This window comes from Stigmatopora nigra, chromosome 1 (assembly GCF_051989575.1).
Source record: "Stigmatopora nigra isolate UIUO_SnigA chromosome 1, RoL_Snig_1.1, whole genome shotgun sequence".
NCBI lineage: Eukaryota > Metazoa > Chordata > Actinopteri > Syngnathiformes > Syngnathidae > Stigmatopora > Stigmatopora nigra.
In genome coordinates, this window is record NC_135508.1 from 6923760 (window position 1) to 6944997 (window position 21238).

Here is a 21238-nt window from a genome sequence, read left to right on the forward strand (position 1 = left end):
TGAGGCGTGTGAGGTCTTCCACATGTGCTTGTAGGTCCAAATACTGTACATCCAAAGGCCAGAGAAAACACTCCCATGTTCTCCCTTTCGAGGAGCACTTTTAGTTGTGTCTGTACGTTGTTGTACACTGTTTGTCTACTATTGCCAAACCCTAAAAAAAAACTTTACTCGTCCTATCAGTCTCCTATAATAGTGAAAATGTGCGTTCCAATACAACAACTGTAGAAGTATTTTTGCTGGTATACAGATATTGATTCCAATGTTTGATTGGACACTGCTACAGGTAGACAGCATAGTCATTTGAGTTGGAGTGACTTATTGATTAATCTTATTTTAACGCTGTCAGACGCTTCCAGTCAAAATTGATTGGATGTCTATCACCATCAGTTGCAACCAATTAGTGAATGTGACCGGACGTTTGGTTGCCGGTCTTTTGGTCGCCGGTCAAATGGTGACAGAGAGTTAGTTTACTGTTGAAACCAGCTGTCAAAATTATATTCGTAAGCGAGAGTTTAATATCTAAGAGAGAGAGTTTAATATCTAAGAGAGGGAGTTTAATATCGAAGTACTGTTTAATATCTAAGTACTGTTTAATATCTAAGTACTGTTTAATATCTAAGTACTGTTTAATATATAAGTACTGTTTAATATATAAGTACTGTTTAATAACTAAGTACTCTTTAATATCTAAGTACTGTTGAAACCAGCTCTCAAAATCATTTTCATGAAAGAGAGTAATATCTAAATATCCACTGTTTTCAACAGTAGTTGGATATTAAACAGTACTTGGATATTAAACTCTCTCTCTCATGAATATAATTTTGAGAGCCGGTTTCAACAATAGACTCTCTGGCACCATTTGACCGGCGACCAAACGACCAGCGACCAAACGTCCGAGCGCCATTAGTGAATATGGAAGCGCTACAGTAGGATGCTTAACTGAGGACTTCAGTTAAAGTAGCCATTGAAGTTCACTTTAAGTAAAGGTGGTACATTTTGAGCTATCACAATGGTCGGGGAATGCAGGGAAACTCAGCTAAATGGTAACAAAAAGAAAGAAAGTGTAAGAACTGAAGAAATTGAGTTATGTTTAGTTACAATCATTAGTTAGCATGGCATTCTGGGATTTTTTTTTAAACAAATGTATGTTGAAAAGCATTGAACAAGTAAGTAATCATAAGTTGTATGCGTTTTCTCAGTGGAAATGCCTTTCTACCTTTCAGGAAGACTTCAAATGAATGGATACCAAGGCTAGATTGTTTATTAAGTTCACATGGATTTGCATTAGCAAAATCAACAGTAAATAGAATAAAAGGTAAGAAAGAAATATGTGCCCATGTGAAAGAAATGTCCGTATTCAGTCCTTTTAAAATCGCACGCGCACTCGCCATGAGTATTTGGTGAGAACTTTGTCTTTCTTTTTCACGATGCAGGTGTACGTGCCCTCGTTGATGGCGTTGGCCACGATGGTGATGTGGTCGTTCTTCAAGGTGATGTAATTCGGATGTGAGAACTCCAGAAGCTCGCCATCTTTGTACCAGCTGAGAGGAAGTCAATGCGGATTACAACACGGCAAACGGTGAGCAAATGCATGTCATACTCACAATACTTTGCCTTTCTTCGATGCTATTTTCTTCCCGCAACGGAATGTCAGCTTTTTGCCCTCCACCACCAGCTTGTGTTTGGTCCTCGGGGGTGTTGTAGTCGGAGCCGCCGTTGGAAAAGGGAATTCTGGCGGGGGGAGGAAAAAAACAAATGTAGTCACTGAGAACTCGGCAAATATTGAAAACTTTAACGTATTTAACTCATTGGTTGATATTGATGTCCAATTTTGACTGGTGGCTGTTATTTACTCGCATATAAGCCGCTTTGCACAATGGTTACCTGTCAAATGTACTTAGATATTAAACAGTACTTAGATAATAAACTCTCTCTTAGATATTAAACTCTCTTTTAGATATTAAACTCTCTTTTAGATATTAAACTCTCTCTCTTGAATATAATTTGGAGAGCTGATTGCAACAGTAAACTCTCCTTCACCATTTGACCGGTGACCAAACGTCCGAGCATTGATGAAGTCATAACAAAATGGCGTCATAATGTCACGACGCACGTGACTGCCCCCAATACGGTCATTTATTTCAAAATAAGGAAAAGATAAACTGATAGAACGCTAAACAAAATTAATTTTGATGTCTACAAATGAAATTCAAGAATAAAACTAAATTGTATAAAACGTGAAAAAAAAAACAACACTGCTCGCTCAGGGCACAGCCATCTTACCTACTATATTCATCTCTTTAAAAAATGTTTTAAACAAAGTCCCAGCTTTCTTTGAATTAAGGTTGTATTCCAAAATGTAACTTCTAAAGCCAACGCGAGACAGATAGATTTGCCGTCAAGGTGTCAAACCTTATCCTAATGGCCACCTAATTCTCCCAAACATCCATCTGAACCATCACCAAGCTCAGTATCAACAAGGCGAGTGGGCTTGAAGAACAGCCGCTCTGTCTAATGAAGCAGAAATCCAAATTGACCTGCTGTGTCTGTAACCCTGGAGCCACAGTCTGAAATTCCAGCGGTCTGGAGGGCCTGAGGAATTTTCCACAGCCGTACGACGTTTCCCAATCAACAATGAGGAACAGATTCGAGAGTCGGCCAAGGATTCGTATCCTGCCGCCTCCTCGCACTGGCCCGACGCAAAAACCGAGTCCGTGACATGATAGTGTAGCAAAACTACACGGATGCCGGACGCCGTTTTATTTGCTTCCGACCTGTTGGCCGAAGGATCAGACGCGGCAGCGCCGCAAAGTGCTCAAACAGAGGAAATCGTCCTCCTCTCCATTTGGACCGTGGCTATCTTACCGTAACAGAAATCGCAGCTGGAGGGGCAGTGCTTCTGCATCAGCTTGCGCTTGCTTTCACAATAGCCTTTACGAGCCCAGGCTGGACAGATGAAGAAGCGGTCTAAGCATCCTAGAGGAGACACAATGTGGGTCACTGAGCAAATGCAACATAATCAACAAGGGGATCACACAATGTCGGTGCTCGGACGTTTGGTCGCCTGTCAAATGGTGACAGGGAGTTTACTGTTGAAACCAGCTCTCAAAATTATATTCATGAGACAGAGTTTAATATTTAAGTACTGTTGAAAACAGTAGATATTTAGGTATAAAATTCTCATTAATATAATTTTGAGAGCTGATTTCAACAGTACTTCGATATTAAACAGTACTTGATATTAAACAGTACTTAGATATTAAACAGTACTTAGATATTAAACAGTACTTAGATATTAAACTGTACTTAGATATTAAACTGTACTTAGATATTTAACAGTACTTAGATATTAAACAGTACTTAGATATTAAACAGTACTTGTATATTAAACTCTCTCTTTGAGGAATATAATTTTGAGAGCTGGTTTTGACAGTAAACTCTCTGTCACCATTTGACTGGCGACCAAAAGAGCGGCGACCAAATGTCCGGTCACGCACAAGGTCGTATCTCCTGACTCAAAACATGACGATCGTTGGAACATTGCACGCAACACGGTCCGTCTTGCAAACCAACAATTAGCTCATTGTGGTCGACAGTCATGCTTTTTTGGCATAGTTTGGATTTTGGCAGCATCATTCATTTTCATTGTTATGGTCCCAAAAAGACACAGCATTGCTTTAAAAAAAGGCTGGCTGAGAAGAAAAAAACAGGAGAAAGAATTTGGATTGCCACATTTTGCGGGAATCGTAAACCACATCCCTGACATTACAGTACTGTTTCAAGTTTAGGATCGTACCATAGAGACGGTGCAAACCCCACACCTCGTCCTGTGTGATGAGTTTGCGGCCGGTCAGAGTCGCATTCAGGTGCATGATCGCCTTCGGGTGCCTGGAGTGCATGAGTCCCAACACGTGACCTATCTCGTGCGTCGCCACGTGGACCAAGTCCGTCAGCCAAACTCCTGCAAGCGAGCACACGGCCAGCCGATGAGTATTGGTCACGCGCCCCACGGCCGAGCGTCACCCCGCCACAAGTTTGCCTTTTTTCCAGCTGAAGCGCATGTTCCCCAGAATCCAGTATTCGGAATCGTCGAAGTGGATCTCGCCCGTCGGCGGGAAAAAGGCGTGAGCCAGTTCTCCCGTGATGCCGTCAAAACAGTGGTGCAAGTACGACTGCAGGCAGTCTGTGTGGTTGATGGGGTAGAAGCCTGCAGAAAATGTTCAAAGATCAGCATCTCACTTTAACAAATAGGAATTACTTTGCAAAGATGAATTGGACCTCCATCACCATTAGTCGCGGCCACTGAGCTAAAAATGACAAAAATGGAGGTAGCCCAATTCGTGAATGTCCATTGTAAATCATGTCAGTCAAAGTGGATTGGATAGCTATCTCTATCAACGTGACCGGACGTTTGGTCGCCCGGACGTTTGGTCGCCCGGACGTTTGGTCGCCCGGACGTTTGGTCGCCCGGACGTTTGGTCGCCGGGACGTTTGGTCGCCGGGACGTTTGGTCGCCGGGACGTTTGGTCGCCGGGACGTTTGGTCGCCGGGACGTTTGGTCGCCGGGACGTTTGGTCGCCGGGACGTTTGGTCGCCGGGACGTTTGGTCGCCGGGACGTTTGGTCGCCGGGACGTTTGGTCGCCCGGACGTTTGGTCGCCGGGACGTTTGGTCGCCGGGACGTTTGGTCGCCCGGACGTTTGGTCGCCCGGACGTTTGGTCGCCGGGACGTTTGGTCGCCCGGACGTTTGGTCGCCCGGACGTTTGGTCGCCCAGACGTTTGGTCGCAGGGGTGAATATAATTTTGAGAGCTGGTTTCAACAGTAGATATTTAGATATGAAACTCTCTTTTTCATAATATAATTTTGAGAGCTGATTTCAACAGGTAACTCTGTCATGTTGTCAAACGTCCGGGCGACCAAACGTCCGAGTACCCTCTATCAAAGGCAACCAATAAGCTAAAAAAACAAAAAACAAAATAGAGGTAGTCCACTCTTGTCTTGTGGGTGGACATTGGTTCCGAGTCCAGAAGTGCAGAAGAATTCGAATTTAAGACTTCACTGAAGCAAAATAAAATCTGCAAAGTGCATTTCTCAAAAGTCAAGATTCATTCTGCTCTTAATTATGTTCAATAATACCAATAATATCGGATAAGCCTGATGAGGTTTATCTGTGATGTCTTGCCCTGAGAGTACCACCATGTGGTTTTATGATTTCAGGATTTGGGGGCTTCATGCAAGATGGACAAGACCCACCGATCTTAATATCAGCCTCCTGGTCTGCCGGCACCTCTCGGAAACTGAAAGGGGAAACGTCACTCCACGCCGTGAAAGCCTTTGCGATGCCTCGACGTGTGTCTGTGGCATTGATCAGGTTTGTGGGATAGGACAGCAACCTAAATGGAAACAAAAGCACTTAAAACAACAGATATTTTAACATAAATAGTAGCAAAAAGTAGACTGATAATACAATATAATCAGAAGCATATATTCTTTATCTTCTGCACAAAATGATGAATATGAACTGGGATCTAATGACTGACATGCCTATACGTGTAAAATACTGCCCTCCGGTGGTCACGTTGCATATACTACAAAAAGCTATAAGTTCATGACATTATATATTTACATTATATATTACATTCATTTATGTTACGTCTATATATTTGATAAGATAATTTTAAGATTTTTTTTCACTCCTTTAAAAACATTGTTGATTTTTTTGACTAGAATGGAATTAATTGCATATTTTTAATAAGAACATATATTTACATAATTATATTAAATAGGGTCGAATATTCTAATGTTTTCCCCTATTAACCATTTCATGCATATTTTCAAAAAAAATATCAGGGACTCATTTAACTCATTGGCTGCCATTGATTAAAAAATACAATAATGATTAATCATGAAACACATCTAAACTAACCAATGCTCATATGTAAAATGTTCAGAAACAAACTAAAATAGTCCCTTTTTCTGTAGAAGAGTTAAGAGTTTTGACATTTCTACTAATTTTAATGGGAAAGGTGATGTTTAAATCACTTGTGGTCACGTAAATAATTACCGTATTTTCACGACTAAGGCGTACCGCATTATTAGGCGCACCCTCAATAAAAGACACATTTTATTTTTTTTCAAATATAAAGCACACTGGAATATAAGGCTCCCTGTCTATTTTGGAGAAAATTTAAGACTTTTAAGTGCGCCTTATAGTCGTGAAAATACTTCAATTGGGTTCCATTCTAGTTCAAATGGATGCCTTAATGTATAAAAGTGTAAATTTAGCATAAGGATACTTGTAAGTGAGCTTGAATTTGTCCCATTTGAGCTTCTCCGGGGTGAGGGTGTAGCGCTTGTTCCTGGAGAGGTGTAGCACTTGCGAGTGGGCCTCTTTGCGCATTCCGATGAGCAACACGGTGGTGTAAGCTTCTTCCTTGGACGAAGAAAAACCTTTGATTAATCACCTCACACAGCCTCTCAAAGAGAATTTAGGACCTTGGCATTAGACCGAAAAAAGCTTGAGGAAGCTTGTGAGGAAATTGAAGGAGATAGATGACTGTTTTTGTTGGGGAAGATGTTAAGTGTCATAAGCCAATTCCATTTGTCAAAGCTAACAACGTTACCGGGATGCTAATATTTCATTGACAACAAGCGAGACACTTGCTATGAATTCCACTTGATGGAAAATGAAGAAGTCAGCAGTGAAAATTGCTATTCAAAAACATGCTTTAGAGTGCAAATTCCAGGTAATAACACCTGGATTAGGGACGCTTCATATAACTTTCACAGGCAATAAGTGGGTGCTTTTTCAGTTCAGTGCACTCATAAATGACTTGGCTGTGACTGAATACAGTCTTGGCAGCAATATTTTACATCAGTGTGCACTTTTTTACCTTTCCAAAATATAAGGTTGACTGCTTTCCTCTGTTTTAAAGGACACCCTATTAATAAAAGTGAGACCTTGAGATACAAATCACCTGATTTACGACCTTTCTGTCAGTTTTCATAAACGAGAGGTGTTTTGTAACGCCATTATTCCGGTTTCAGCTCTTATGGTTTATCGAGATATTTTAGATAATGGTTTGTTTCCAACATCCAGCAGAAGCATTTTCAAAAAACATGGATGTAATGGGTGTAGAGTAGTTACATGAGCAAACTACGGCCTGCGGGCCAAATCCGGCCCGCTAGGCCTTTTAATGCAGCCCGCCGACGTTGTCCAAATGTTTTTTTTCCCAGGATGGCGCCGTCACGTGGAAGCCAGTGGCATTAGCTCTGTCCACTCTTATTTGTTATCGTGTTACACAGCCCCTCTATCTTTTTTAAATTACATTTTAATATTTCTTAATACATTCCTTTTTACTTTACTTTGTACTTTATACGTTTTACTTTAATGATGAGTGATGAGTATGTTAATACTTTAGTCCTTTTTTTCTGTTTACGTTTCATATGTACTGTTAACGGATGCACTTTTTTATATGTATTGTATCTTGTGCTGACCCCGCCCATATGTCAAATTTTTAAAGTCAATGTGGCCCACCGGCCGAAAAGTTTGCCCACCCCTGGTGTAGAGGAATGGCACAAACGTCTTAGTTTTCATTGTGATTAGGCTTTTTTTTTTAAATTAAAATGGCCCGGTTACCTTTAGCATTTTGAAACGCTGACCAATTGTTCTTATTCACTGTTGCATTTGACTCCCAAATCTCAGGCAGCTTCCTGTTCCTGCCTCACCCATCCACGATAAATAGATGCAGTGCTTCCTTTTCATAATACCGCACCCACAGAAAATAGAGTCACATGGGATACTTTCAACACAAGCACCTTTTATTCCCACACTACAAATTTATACTACAAAATGAATGATCTTTCAGATGGCAAAACCATTACCGATTAATCTTTTGGGTTCTTCTCTTGCCAAATCAAACCAGCTAACAAGTAACAATATACCGTAAACTCAGAGGCACTCCAGACTAAACACGGCAGACTGGAAAGGTAAACATTTTAAACACTTCTCAAAAATCTTAAGGAACTATCATCCCCAAAAACCCTCAAGGCACCCAAATATCCTCCTTTTTTAAAATATATATATTAAAAGGAAATGAAAAGACTCATTAGGTACTAATCTCATTTGTCTGCCTGGCCCTTTCCACCACACACAGCAGATGCTTATCTTAGGATGTTATGTAACACTGCCAGAGCAGTAATAATGAGTGTGTGTAGCAAAAGGAAATGAAAGAAAGTCAGGAACATATAGAGATCCATAGATTGGAGCTTTTCCTCTGGAGGATGACATGCAATTGGGAATAAAGTCAGTTACTGGCAAAATTCTGGCCAAATTCGAAGATTGGCACTGACTTGTCACTTTTTTTTTAAATAAAAACAATTGGCAATCTAAAGACAAGATCAACTTGTGGTGAATTTGGAAAATATATTTTGACCTGAAAGGCTGCCAGTAAATGGTTGGCATGAATGGCTTTGAAAATACAGACCTTTGTCCCAGGTTGAATTGATTTTTATTGTTGTCAATGTCAGGCAGAGTTAAATATCAAGGTATATGTAATATATACATATATTGCCGTATTTTCACGACTATAAGACACACCCTCAATGAATGACACATTTCATGTTTTTACTATATATAAGGCGTACTGCATTGTAAGGCGCCCTGTCTATTTTGGATAAAATTTAAGACTTTTAAGTGCGCCTTATAGTCCTGAAAATACGGTATCTTTATCAAGGGCCTGAATGTTTTCCTGTTTATGTTCCTTTGTATTGATTTTTTTTAATCATTAACTTCTAACAACATTTTTCCATAAAATGTAAATTAAAAGAATGATTATAGTTAATAAAACACTAACAATAATATCATTAGGGTAATTTTAATAATATCATGTGCTGTCTGCATACTGCATGTTGACATTATATTTTGGGTTGTATAGGCCACATTTGTTACCAAATTCTTAACAGTTAGTATAAAGTAAATATTAATAGTACACAACTTTCATGCCCCAGAATGAGACGAGATGGCTACCTAAGTGAATTCCTGTTTGTTTGTTGTTATTTTTGTAATGAAGTTGTTTTGTTTTTCTCTTGCATGCTGCCACTACATCAAGAAAAGTATACGATTTTAACAAGTACCATTTGCCACTGCTTCCACTAGTTTCTAGCTTCCACCATTTCTTAAAAGTGACAGGAATGGAATTCTTGTATAGTAATAAAACGTCAACTCATTGCCTTCTCTTACCATCAGACTTTTTTCCACTATATAATACTACTGCCGATTTAGCTATACTACTTAGTAGTGTCAGTAAGTAGTATAGTATACTACAGTAATTTCTTAGCACTTTTTGATAACATGGTGGAATAAAATAACAGGAATTGTGCGTGTAGCAGCATACCTCGGTCCTCCAGGAGGGGAACGCGGCGCTCCGGGGCATCCCTCCGAGCAAGAGTCCCAAAAGCCCGGCTGCCAGCAGAGGCGCCCACCGCCACCCCCACCTCCTCCCGGAGCTCCCGCCTACGGCCGCCGCGGAGGTGCGGTGGCACCTCCGGTGGAACGGCGTTGGCGAACGGTCCATCGAGCGGCTACTCTTCGGCCATCACGCTGGCTCTGCCTTACGCCGGATCTTTTTTGTTTTGTTTTTTGTGTGAGTCCCGCGTGGGAAGGGATGTGCGGCCCCGTGCACGCGCGCGCGTGTGCGTGTGTGAAGCGTGCAGCAGCCCCGCTGCTTCCTCACTTCCACAGGCTTGGTTTCACGTTACAGCACACGGGGCAGCAGGTCAGCGTCGAGACGCTCTAATTGGAACCAAACGCGCTCCGTCCATCCTGGAGACACTCCACACTTCTTCACTCTGGCAGCCAATACGAGCACGTGGCCTGTAATTTCCAACTTGGCTCCGAGTGGGACTTTTTCTTTTTTTTAAAGTCAATTTTGCTGGATTTTGGTACTCACACTCACTTTAAGTAGAGTCGCAGACACCATATAAAGAGGAATGCTGTCATGTATGCTATGTGTTCTCTCATCTCATTTTCTGAACCATGTTATCCTCATTAGGGTATAGAGGGGGTGCTGGTGCCAATTCCGGGACAGAGGTGGGGGTCCTCCTGAATTGGTGGCCAGCTGATTGCAGGGCACAATGAGATGGACAACCATACACCCATACCTAGGGACAATTTACAGTGTTCAATAAGCCTATCATGCATGTCTTTGGAATGTGGGAGGAAACTGGAGTACCAGGAGGAAACCCACGCAGGCCAGGACTTGAATCCAGGACCCCACTCTAAATTGCCCCGAGTGTGGGCGTGGATGGTTGCCTGTGTCCTTGTGCTCTGTAATTGGCTGGCGACCAATTCAGGGTGTCCCCTGCTTCTGGCCTGAAGTCAGCTGGGATAGGCTACAGCAACCCCCGCGATCCTAGTGAGGAAAAAGCGGTTCAGAAAATGACATGATATGATATGGAGGAATATAGATGGAATATATAAAATGCCATTTAACACAAATTTCCCTCTTATTATAAAAGGTTTTCTTTGGTACATGTGAAATTGTTTTTGATTAATAATGTTTTGATTTTGGGGCAGGCCATCTTACGACATGATCAACGTTATGCGGATGCGCGTCATGAGTCCCCGGATAGGCGGACCGGGTAGAAAGAGTTGTGGTAAGAATGTATTTATTTATTTTTTTACTGAAACATTTATCATCTAGCTATTTATATATGTCTCATAATGAAGCAAAAAAATACACAACTTAACACTTAATTTTGCGAAAAAATACACAATAGGTGATGATTATTTGGGGCTGTTTCTAACCGACTGGGCAAAGCCGGAACGATTTTACGCTTGGTGTGGTTTTGTCGAGCCTTTTACACGGTCGGACGTGTCTCAAAGGAAATGGTGCCGGTCAGACGAATCAGGGGTGAATGCCCACCCAGACGAATCCCCTCCAAGTTGACACGTAGGCTCTGAACGCGTTTTTTCGTCTTTCTCGCTTCCCAATGTGGCCAGCGATGTTCGACTGTGAGCCAATGGACTCTTCCTTTCTTCCGGGGTGACCATAACACGTAATGTGACATTTCCTCCTCCACCCTTTCCCGAGAAACGGATCATTAGCTTCCATTAGCGTTTAGCCGGTTAGCTTTAATCCCATAATCTCACTATTTGGACTCCACAGTAAACATAAAGTGAGCGCTGTTAACATACTCGTGCGTAATTTGTTTTTGGTTTTTGTATACTCTAGTTTTTCCTCAAAAATGTCTTAATTCCAGTATGACCTGCCACGGTTATGATCACCTGTCAGCCAAATATTGTCAATTTATTGGAATCTAATGTTTGCTTTGTCTTTACAACGACGTGTAATAAAAGGGACATTATTAGTACAATTGACTTGTTACACGGGTTTTGGTTAAGAGGTTCAATTTACCATGGCAGCTATTCTTTTTTACCATTTTCTTTTCAAAATCTCCTACAGCAGAGCAAGTAATAATTGTTGTCAACACTTTTAGGTTAAATTGTTCTTGAATTGAATTTCAGTTTATTTTAATGAGTGGTCACTGAAAAATGTGCCTTTTGCACACAAATAAATGAACGGTGTATCGGGCCACAAAGAGAAAAATATATTTAATAAAAGCATAATTAACACCAAATAAAACACGCCTTGGTAAATTTACACACTTGAATGCCGCCTTTGCTAATGGAATTGATTTCACCATCAGGTGCAATATGAGCTGATTCATCCACCAAAATGTATCAAATAGAAGGGCGTGTTGCAAATGACTATTTTTTCTTCCCTTCCTAGGAACACCTGACGTTGACATCAGGCATCATCATCAGTTGTATAAATAGCCATCTGAGGAACAGCCCAAATTCAGCATGACAGAAACTTTTGTACTGGCCGGAACCAACGGCCACAACGGGCAAATGTGGCACACGGCGACCGGCGACACTGTGCCGGCGGGCCACGCCTCCGGCGCCGACCGCGTCTCCAGGATTGCCCGCGTGGCCTCCGATGTCAAGCACACGTGTGCCGCCTACGTTTTGGCCCTCAGGCCATGGAGCTTCAGCGCCTCGCTCACACCAGTAGCGCTCGGAAGCGCGTTGGCGTACAAGTTGGAGGGCTCGGTGGACTTGGTTGTCCTTTTGGTGTGCGCCGTGGCCGTGCTGGTGGTGCACGGCGCAGGCAACCTGGTCAACACTTACTACGATTTCTCCAAAGGCATCGACCACAAGAAAAGCGATGATAGGACTCTGGTGGATGAGATCTTGGCGCCGCAGGATGTTGTCATGTTTGGAGCTTTGTTGTACTCTTTGGGGTGCGTCTGTGCCACCTTGCTCTTCTTCCTGTCTTCACTCAGACTGGAACACCTGGCCCTGATTTACTTTGGGGGACTCTCCAGCTCTTTTTTGTACACAGGAGGTACGTACAGTTGTTCTATACCAGGGGTGGGCAAATTTTTCGGCCCGGGGGCCACATTGACTTTAAAATTTTGACAGATGGGCAGGGTCAGCAGAAGATACGATACATATAAAAAAGTGCATCCGTTAACAGTGCATATGCAAGATAAACAGAAAAAAAGGACTAAAGTATTAACGTACTCATCACTCATCATTAAAGTATGAAGTACAAAGTAAAGTAAAAGGGAATGTATTAATAAATATTAAAATGTCATTTAAAAAAAGATAGAGGGGCTGTAAAACACGAAAAACAAATAAGAGTGGCCTGAGCTACTGCCCCTGGCTTCCACGTGACGGCGGCATCTTGGGGCAAAAAAAAAAAAAATTGGACAACGTCGGCGGGCCTGGTTAAAAAGCCTTACGGGGCTGCATGTGGCCCGCGGACCATAGGTTTCACATTCCTGTTCCACACCCTTCATCCGCCCGCCCCGGTGCCGTGTGCTTGTTCCGACTGTGGCCGCTCACCTTACAGACATGACTCACAACTAGACCTGTTTACTTTTGCTAGCCCTAATTGAGCTGCACAGTAAATCCTAACTACAGATCCTTAACAAGAGCTTCTCTTTTGACTTCCCAGGAATCGGTTTAAAATACGTGGCCCTGGGAGACGTAGTCATCCTCATCACCTTCGGCCCACTAGCCGTCATGTTCGCCCACGCCGTCCAGGTGGGCTACCTGTCGATCCTGCCGCTGGTCTACGCCGTCCCACTGGCGCTCAACACCGAGGCCATCCTCCACAGCAACAACACCCGAGACATGGACTCGGATAAGCAAGCGGGCATCGTCACGTTGGCCATCCTCATCGGGCCCACGCTCTCCTATGTGCTCTATAACTTGCTCCTCTTCATCCCTTACGTTCTCTTTTGCATCCTGGCCACGCGGTACACTATCAGCATGGCGTTGCCTCTTCTCTCGCTGCCCATGGCCTTCCCGTTGGAGAAGGAATTCCGTAGCCGGTGTTACACTAAAATACCACAAAAAACGGCCAAGCTTAACCTGCTCATGGGACTTTTTTACGTCTTTGGCATCATTTTGGCTCCTCGGGGAAGCCTACCCTTACTGTGATTCATACTTTCGCTTTTTTGTTGTTGTTTTTTTTCAAATATAGACTGTTCACAGTTGCATTTTATGCTTTAATTTATTTGCTAATTTATTTGTCCTGTATGGGTAGAGATTTTGGCGTGTTTTCTCTTACTGTGGACAGGTGATTGTTTATTCAGTATTAAGTTCTAGTTGCCATATTTCATAAAGATGACTGAAAACATCCAAATGTCATTGAGCATACTAATTTGTACTGGGTAATAATTCTTTGCTTTTGCCAGGCAACTAGTGTTTTTTTTGCATTCAAATTAAAGTGGCTGATGCTTATTACTTTGTTGTACGATTTTGTATATGAATATAAATGAGCTGAGAGCTGAATTAAACTGGGAAATGTGTTTAAAATATTCCATTACAGCTTCAAAACCAACAGGAAACATTCATATCCATTTATGCACCAGAAAAATATCATGAAAAATACGGCAATGTATGTTTTAATGACTTTGCTGTTTAGATAAGGAATAGAATCCTCCCAATGGACGACAGATGTGGGTTACATACATTTGTTATCCTGCGATAAACCTACGTTGACCAGCAGGGGGTGGTATTGTTTAGCCGAAAAAAAACGCTTGAAAATGGGAACGAGATATTTGAGGTACACTATGGTCTGATTTTTTGGGAGTTGACGTTCTCTATTTAACAAATTGCCCCACCATTGGCAGTGCTAGACATCAAACCAAAATGAAATTGGAGTGCCAGCACTGGCTACAGTGTCAGCGCCATTGACGGCGACGGACGTCAAATCCTTTTTGACCTGAGACGTGTTTAGAAACATCTTATTTATTACATTTATTGACTTTGGGTGAGAACTGAGATGCACCCTGACCAGGATTCCCTTCAAATTGGACGTCCATCATCGTTGTTTGCGGTTAATGAGTTAATTAAGGAGCTACTGTACTTCCTAAGGCTCCAGGAAAATATCAATAAATTTTCATTCACCTCGTAACCATCCATCTGATTTGTATTGTATTAGATTTTCTTTTATACATACAATAAAATGAGTACTAAAGATAACGATTTTAATGGTGATAAAATAGGGCAGCTGGCTTAAAAAAAGTGGCAGCCCAAGTGCGTTTCCATGTTTACGGAAGAACCCGAACGCAGCCTCACGCGTGACGTCATCCATGGGCGTGTTGTCATGGCTGTGCGCTGCGAGACCCCTCAGTTTGGTACCCATTTATTTCCCCTAATTGCGCCCATGTCAGCGTTCCTTGGAGGCCGGATTATGGATTTATTGCTTTCCACAAAGTAGACATTCTTGACAAAGATCCGGTAAGTAACTACGCTATGCAAGAAATGTCTTTTCACGCCAATAAACGTTGCCAAACATGGGTTAGCTTGCTAGCGTCAGCGTTTGACAAGCTACTGACACACACATACACACACATACACTCGTACACTAAATACATCGGACACTATTAATCCATTTGGAATAATACATAAACATAATTTTAAATCACAATTGCACCGGGTGGTACTTTGGAGAACAGAAAAAGTGATTTTGGTTCTGGATCCATTTTTATTTAATTTTATTTTTAAATAGTGAGCGGAGGCAGGTGCTTCTCACTTGACAGCCGAAGACAGGCTCAATTCGGCCGGATAACGTTGCCATGCCTTCCGATAGCTTCTGCATTTTTATGGAAGTCCATTTCGTTCAAATGCACCATAATCTTTTCCTACAATCATGATTTTGCCCTTGCAGATTATTCATCGATCGCATTGGCTGCCAATGACGGCGCTAGACGGTTCATTTTCCTAACCCCGTCCCCCTATTCATAATCCAATTGACGTCTATAGCCGTCAATTGGATTGAGGCGTGATCTATCACGGCCAATCAAACCAGGTTAAATGAAAACCTTGTTTATCGCAATATGCTAAATACTATGAAACTTTGGAGTGTTACCATGGCCAGTTGACTGTCATTTATAGTGATATGTGAAATATGGGATATGTCAAATCTATTTTAAATTGTGACATCGAAGGTCTTATATGTCAAATTCATTTTGACTGGAAGTACTGGCAGTGATCATTTACTAGTCAGCCTTCCCACTAGAAAATTGATTTGACATCCAATATCAATTAATGAGGTAGACTGGTGAGACAATGGAGCACAATAGTGGATTATGTCTCACTGGTAATAATAGTTTTTACAGTTTGTGCTATTTTTGTCACAGTTTTTCTGTTTATTTGCAAGGTATCTTCTGTCCACTTCGTCTCTTTGGGTTAGGCCAGGTGTCAAAGTGGCAGCTGGGGGGCCAAATTTGGCCCGCCGTATCATTTTGTGTGGCCCGGGAAAATAAATGATGAGTGCCGACTTTCTGTTTTAGGATCTAATTCAAATGAAGAGTATAGATGTATATTACATTTTCTGATTTCCTCCCTTTTAAATCAACAATTGTAATTTTGTAATCATTTTTTTCTGTTTTTAGTTCAAGAATCATTTTGTAAAATCTAAAAATATATTTATTTTATTTATATTTAAAAAAAAGCATTGTTTTAGATCTATAAAAAACAACTTTCAGGGCTTTTAATCCAGTTCTTTTAATCCAGTTACTTAAAAAAAATCTAAATATCATATCTAAAATTGTTCGGCCCACGTGAAATCAAGTTGTCGTTAAAGCGGCCAACCCGAGTTTGACACACTTGGGTTAGGCCGATACCAACATCCTATTACATTGGTGGCAAAATAATTCAACCCTGTGTTTGTGTTCCTCTTTTAATTCCCATGTCTTATGCAAATAGCGTTAAAAGGTCATTCACAGAACCCATTATATCTTCGGACGTTACATACAGATGTTTTGTAACGTTTTTTTTTTCTGAAAAATGGCTCGATCCATTCATCAGAAATGAACTCTCAGCCCATCCCCATTTCTTTCTCCCCTGAGCAACCCTCAATCCAAAATAAGACCAAAAGCCCCCTCCCCAAAATTGCCTTGCCCCTCCCCCTTCCTGTCTGCTCACTGGCAGAGCAGCAAATGGTGTCCCTGCCAGCTGTGAAATACGGCCATCCTTATTGTGGTGCGTATGCGCCTGTGCATATTGATTTGTAAACAGTGAGTCAGTGACCAGAGGCAGCATCTTCATGTGATGGAAGACATCTGAAATCCTTATGGAGCGCTTATACAGAGTACAAAACGACATGGAGCTAAATAAATACCCCCCATCTCGTCCCTGGTCATCCTCTTCCGTTCTTTCCACATTTCAGATTTCACATTTGAATCCAACATTCTCGTTAGATGGACATCATCGCCTCGCCCTACAGCGTAGGCACAAATTTATATTAATAGTACATCTGTTACATTTGTAGCCAATGTGTCTGTTGAACATAATTAATCAATTTATAGTCATACCTCTACTTACGAATTCATCTAAGTACACAATTTTCAGGTTACACTTTTTTTAAATTATGCAAAAGAGTGACTTGAGATACGAAAAAGATCCAAGTTACGGAATCCCCCAAAAAGTCAATGCATTTCCACAATTATCCGTTATTTTATTTTGAAAATATTGTCGCGGATGCCTTGATTTTTACGTTAGAACATCGCTAGCCTCTACTGGGCTCATTTTATCGCTCTCATTCTATCTCATATAATGACAATGAAAGCATTCAATTCAATTGGCTGTCTCACAACAACCACTATCCATGTTTCAAGATTCTCTCAAACATATCTGTCCACCTTTGCTAACTACTCCCCTTATTAATAATTACAATTCCCCTTATTAAGCGATAAAAAACGTACAAATGCAACGCGGCACATATTTTCCCACACACACAAACATAGGGCACAAGTAAAAGTCTAAAATGTATGTAGTACTACAAAGTGTACGGCTTTCGGCCCTGGTAGAACAGGCTCTTGCAGCCATCTGGCGGATAAACACGTATTACGTCTCCCATAATAATGGCCACCCTGAGATCTATTTCAGTAGCGCAGGGCATATTTTCTTATGCTTTAGTTATTTTAAGACATTAATTAATAATTTCCTTATAATTTTCTCATTTTTTGTGTTTCCTCACATCTTCCATGCAAAATTGGGAAACTTTGGCCAATTTTAAAGGGTTTTGTTAGTAGTTGTGTGAGGACCATGGAACAAATTTGAGAATTTACATCTACTTAGGAAATTTTTAAGTTATGAAAACATTTCTATAACCAATTAATTTTGGCACTACTTAATTTCCTCATGAAGAATTGTAATGTGTAGAAGCAACAGCCTGGCAATATCAAGGTAATAAGTTTCATGACTTACTGGATTATTAAACTTCTAAGGTATCATTTTATTCAGGTTTACCTCGTTTTTCCAGATATTAAAATAGAAAAGAGTGGAAAAAACGGTGCAGAAAAAGAGCATTTTGCAATATGCAATATACTCTAACGTTGACTTGTTGTAAGTGAATGGTGAGACTTGATCAAGGCTGGCAATGTTATATGATTTTTTTTTTTACTACTGGCATTCCTCACAGTACCTTTTGTATTGTCTGTCGTCAGCTGCCACTGAGTTATTTTCATTGTTTCCATGCTCATAGAGTGTAGTATAGTTACACTTGGTTTGGGCAATTGTGTTTGAGATTAAGCACCAGAGTCGCAAGCCTTTTTGCCTTTCAGCTTTTTTTAATTGACTTTTCTTTTTTAACAAATCTAATAATCATGTTGGCATTTTTAGAGGTTTTTTTTATTGAAGAATGCAAAGAAATCTGAAAAATTGACTTTTTTTGATGGCGTTATGGGTGGTTGACTTTGATTTTTACTTGAACTCAATGGAAGTTTGATTAAGTTAAATTCAACGTGTGACATGTTAATCAGCCCATAGACGATAAGTGTGATCTTCAGTGTGAAAGCCATTTGGGTCATTCACTTGTATTCAAAAGGATTCAACTCAATCCACTCTTGTTACTAGTCACAGGACTTGCAATCTATCAACAAATGTCTGAAAAAAATACAACCCTTTTTCTACTTTGTACAATGTCATGTAAGATTGTCCGATTTCTTGCAGTGTTCCACTTTTAGCCACAAATGCAATACAGTGTTCCCTCAGTTATCGCGGTTAATGGGGACCGGGACCACCCGTGATAAGTGAATTTCCACGAAGTAGGGATTCCGCTTCAAAAATTCTTAATTTGAATATAATTCCAAAAAAAAAAAAAATGTTTACCCCCCTGTATACAGTACACCATATAGAATACGGGTAGAGAGATTGAAATTCATGTTATAACAAAAAAACTGTAAAATATGTTGTTTCAATGTAATATTTGTATTTTTTTTTTCCCCCCAAAAAAATCCGCGAAGCTCTGAGTCGGCGGTAGCTGAACCGCAAAGTAGCGAGGGAACACTGTATTTTTCTTAATAGACCGAGAACATTTTTAATGTTGGTATCTTTTTGAGCAGGGGATTTGAAATTTATAGCTGACATTAAAGTGGGTCAACGCCTGTAATAAGAGTAGAAAACTGCAATTTATTCCTCTTTTCTACTCTATATAAAATGCTATCTCTTTAAGGTCTGTCCCTAGTTTGCAGTAGTCGGCCTAAATAAACACGTTTGACCGCTCACAGCTGTGCCAACTGCTCAACTACCACAAATTCTAAACCCCCCCCTAGCTTGAAAGCTGCCAAATGTTTCATGTTTGGAACTGGGAAGCTGACAGGTATCCTTTCAGGTACGTTAACAACACCCCGTTGACAAGGAAGAGGCATACAAGTGAAATTTTCAGACCCAGTTTTTTTTTTTATTGCCTTTTACCAGCAATTGCGAGATTTTTAAATTTGTGTTTAAAGCCGCCAGGATGGTTGTCCAAACATGTGAATCTGATTTTCTTAGTACTGATCGAAGACTGTATGAAAGCAGTGCTCTATGCCTTGTTACATAACACCAAAACACTTTTTAGAAACGTTCAGTGTAAACAAGTAAAGTAGCAACATGACGGTGTCATATTTATGGTGGAGGGCTTTTGTCAAAGATGCTAGTGTCAGCTCAACAAGTAAAGGAAGCGAAGACTACAAAGTTTTTCGATTGATGCGATCTTTTGTATGAGACAGTTTGAAAGCTATCTCCATGGTGCTTTTATTGAGCATTATACATAAGAAATGTACCAAAAAAATAGCTTTTCAGGGGCGAGAAGTGTTTCAGATTATAAAATGAAGCACAAACTGAAGTTAAGAACAACTGGAAGAGGTTGTAGTGAAAGCCTGTTATCTATAATCTTTATAAAGCGTGATTTTTGTGTGTGTATGTTAAGATTCTCTCGCTACGTTTGTCCAAACCGTGCAACCTAGAGACTTGATTTTTTTTATGGTGGCCAGAAACGGCTATCGGATCCAAATAGATGATTAGACAATGAATTTCTTCACTTTCTCTAAGTGTGTAAACTCAATCTTTTATTCTTTAAACAACCATTTTTTAAAGATGTTTTTCTCAAACAGTGCAACAAATGTCTTTTGCTTCTAAACAAGAAAGAAGCAAAACTTAAATGCAATTTTTTTTGGAAGCTAAGTATCCTACACATAATTCTGTTTAGTGTCAAATATGTGTGCTAGTGACTTAATGATCTAAAAATTGAATTGATACAGTGAGATGGCTCTTCATCCTGTCCTCATCTATTTTTTTAGACTTCCTCTAATTTCATTTTTCAAAAAGTCCCCCCACATACACACAAGAGTAGAATATACACATAACAAATGACTCAATATTGATTGACGCAAAGAAATGATCAAACCAGTGAGTGACCAGCACATTGAATTACAATTCCTCCCTAAAAGAGTGTGGCTTCAATAGATTAGACGCCAGTCTTGTGATGTCCTTGAGTAACATCTGTCAGCGGAGGGGGGTGGGCGGTGGGGGTGTTGGGTGTATGACGGGAGAGAGAAAAAGCTGCTTGTTCCAAAAACCAAGGGCAAGGTTCACAACAAACCAAATACAAAGCACAGGCCAGAGAAGGTCTACTCCCCATTAGCGAAATGACTGCATCCTACGCAGTACTCTCACACTCGGTCCTGTCTACTGTCCTCACTGGATCAAAACGGAATTCTCTCTGAGGAAAACTGGCTGCCTGACATGTTCAAAAGTGGCTTGAAGATCATGGGGCGTGAGTAGATTCTCGTTTTTAATCCATAAACATGTTCACTTTTCTGGTCAAAGGTTGTGATCATGTTTTTGGTATTTCAAGTCCTACAATCCTACTGTAGTGCAACAACTTGGAAATGCTTGGCATACTATACGTATTTGGACATTTCAGGGCAGCTTAAAATAGAGAGTGCCAAGATTTATTTCAGGCTCGTCACCTCTGTGGAGAAATGGTTTCAAATGTGTTATTTGCTCAAGCCCTATATTGATTTTTGTCAAGGTCCTTTGGCCACCAAACCATTCTCACATAAACTAGTTCTAGCCGCTTTTTAATCTTTTTTAAATTAAACCTTTATAGGGCGAGTGACTATTTTAGATTTTTTTTTAAAAAACCTAAAAATGTGTGGACATCACATTTTGGGTCATGTAGACCACAATATTAATATTTTTTTATATATATTTGAGCCTTAAATGACCCAAATTTTGACATCCATATTTGTGGAAATCAGGTCTAAATAATATTTTTTTAATTATTATTATTTTTTGAATTTTCAATTTGTATTAAATGACTAAATACATGAAAAAATAATTTAAAAATATATAGCCTTTACTGATATACGTTTTTTTTATTTCATAGT

At 40.5% G+C, this 21238-nt stretch overlaps 3 protein-coding genes across 5 annotated transcripts in view; 2 read left to right on the forward strand and 1 right to left on the reverse strand.

The window, feature by feature from the left end:
- Window positions 1-1243: 1243 nt before the first annotated feature.
- Window positions 1244-9848, reverse strand: mmp23ba (matrix metallopeptidase 23ba). The gene is made up of 8 exons (XM_077720830.1): window positions 9397-9848; window positions 6298-6434; window positions 5255-5394; window positions 4040-4207; window positions 3797-3961; window positions 2866-2976; window positions 1605-1731; window positions 1244-1541 (listed from the first exon to the last, which is right to left on the reverse strand). The coding sequence occupies exons 1-8, from the start codon at window positions 9574-9576 to the stop codon at window positions 1367-1369; spliced, it is 1203 nt and encodes a 400-aa protein (XP_077576956.1). The 5' UTR covers window positions 9577-9848; the 3' UTR covers window positions 1244-1366.
- Window positions 9849-10865: 1017 nt separating this feature from the next.
- Window positions 10866-13820, forward strand: ubiad1 (UbiA prenyltransferase domain containing 1). Of its 2 annotated transcripts, none has more exons than XM_077732379.1 (3): window positions 10866-11059; window positions 11794-12411; window positions 13027-13820. In XM_077732379.1, the coding sequence occupies exons 2-3, from the start codon at window positions 11868-11870 to the stop codon at window positions 13512-13514; spliced, it is 1032 nt and encodes a 343-aa protein (XP_077588505.1). In that variant the 5' UTR covers window positions 10866-11059; window positions 11794-11867; the 3' UTR covers window positions 13515-13820. The 2 variants fall into 2 exon arrangements, with proteins under 2 accessions (XP_077588505.1, XP_077588515.1); XM_077732389.1 differs by lacking the exon at window positions 10866-11059 and adding an exon at window positions 11066-11179.
- Window positions 13821-14657: 837 nt separating this feature from the next.
- mib2 (MIB E3 ubiquitin protein ligase 2) overlaps window positions 14658-21238 on the forward strand; it is a 39484-nt gene continuing 32903 nt past the window's right edge. The window contains exon 1 of one of the 2 annotated variants that reach the window (XM_077718487.1): window positions 14658-14819. Coding sequence is in view for 1 of the 2 variants with exons in the window: in XM_077718478.1 (XP_077574604.1) it covers window positions 20592-20622 (31 nt within the window). In the remaining variant the exon portion in view is untranslated. Of the gene's footprint in view, window positions 14820-20460; window positions 20623-21238 lie in introns of those variants that run through there. The other variant, XM_077718478.1, reaches the window with a different exon arrangement.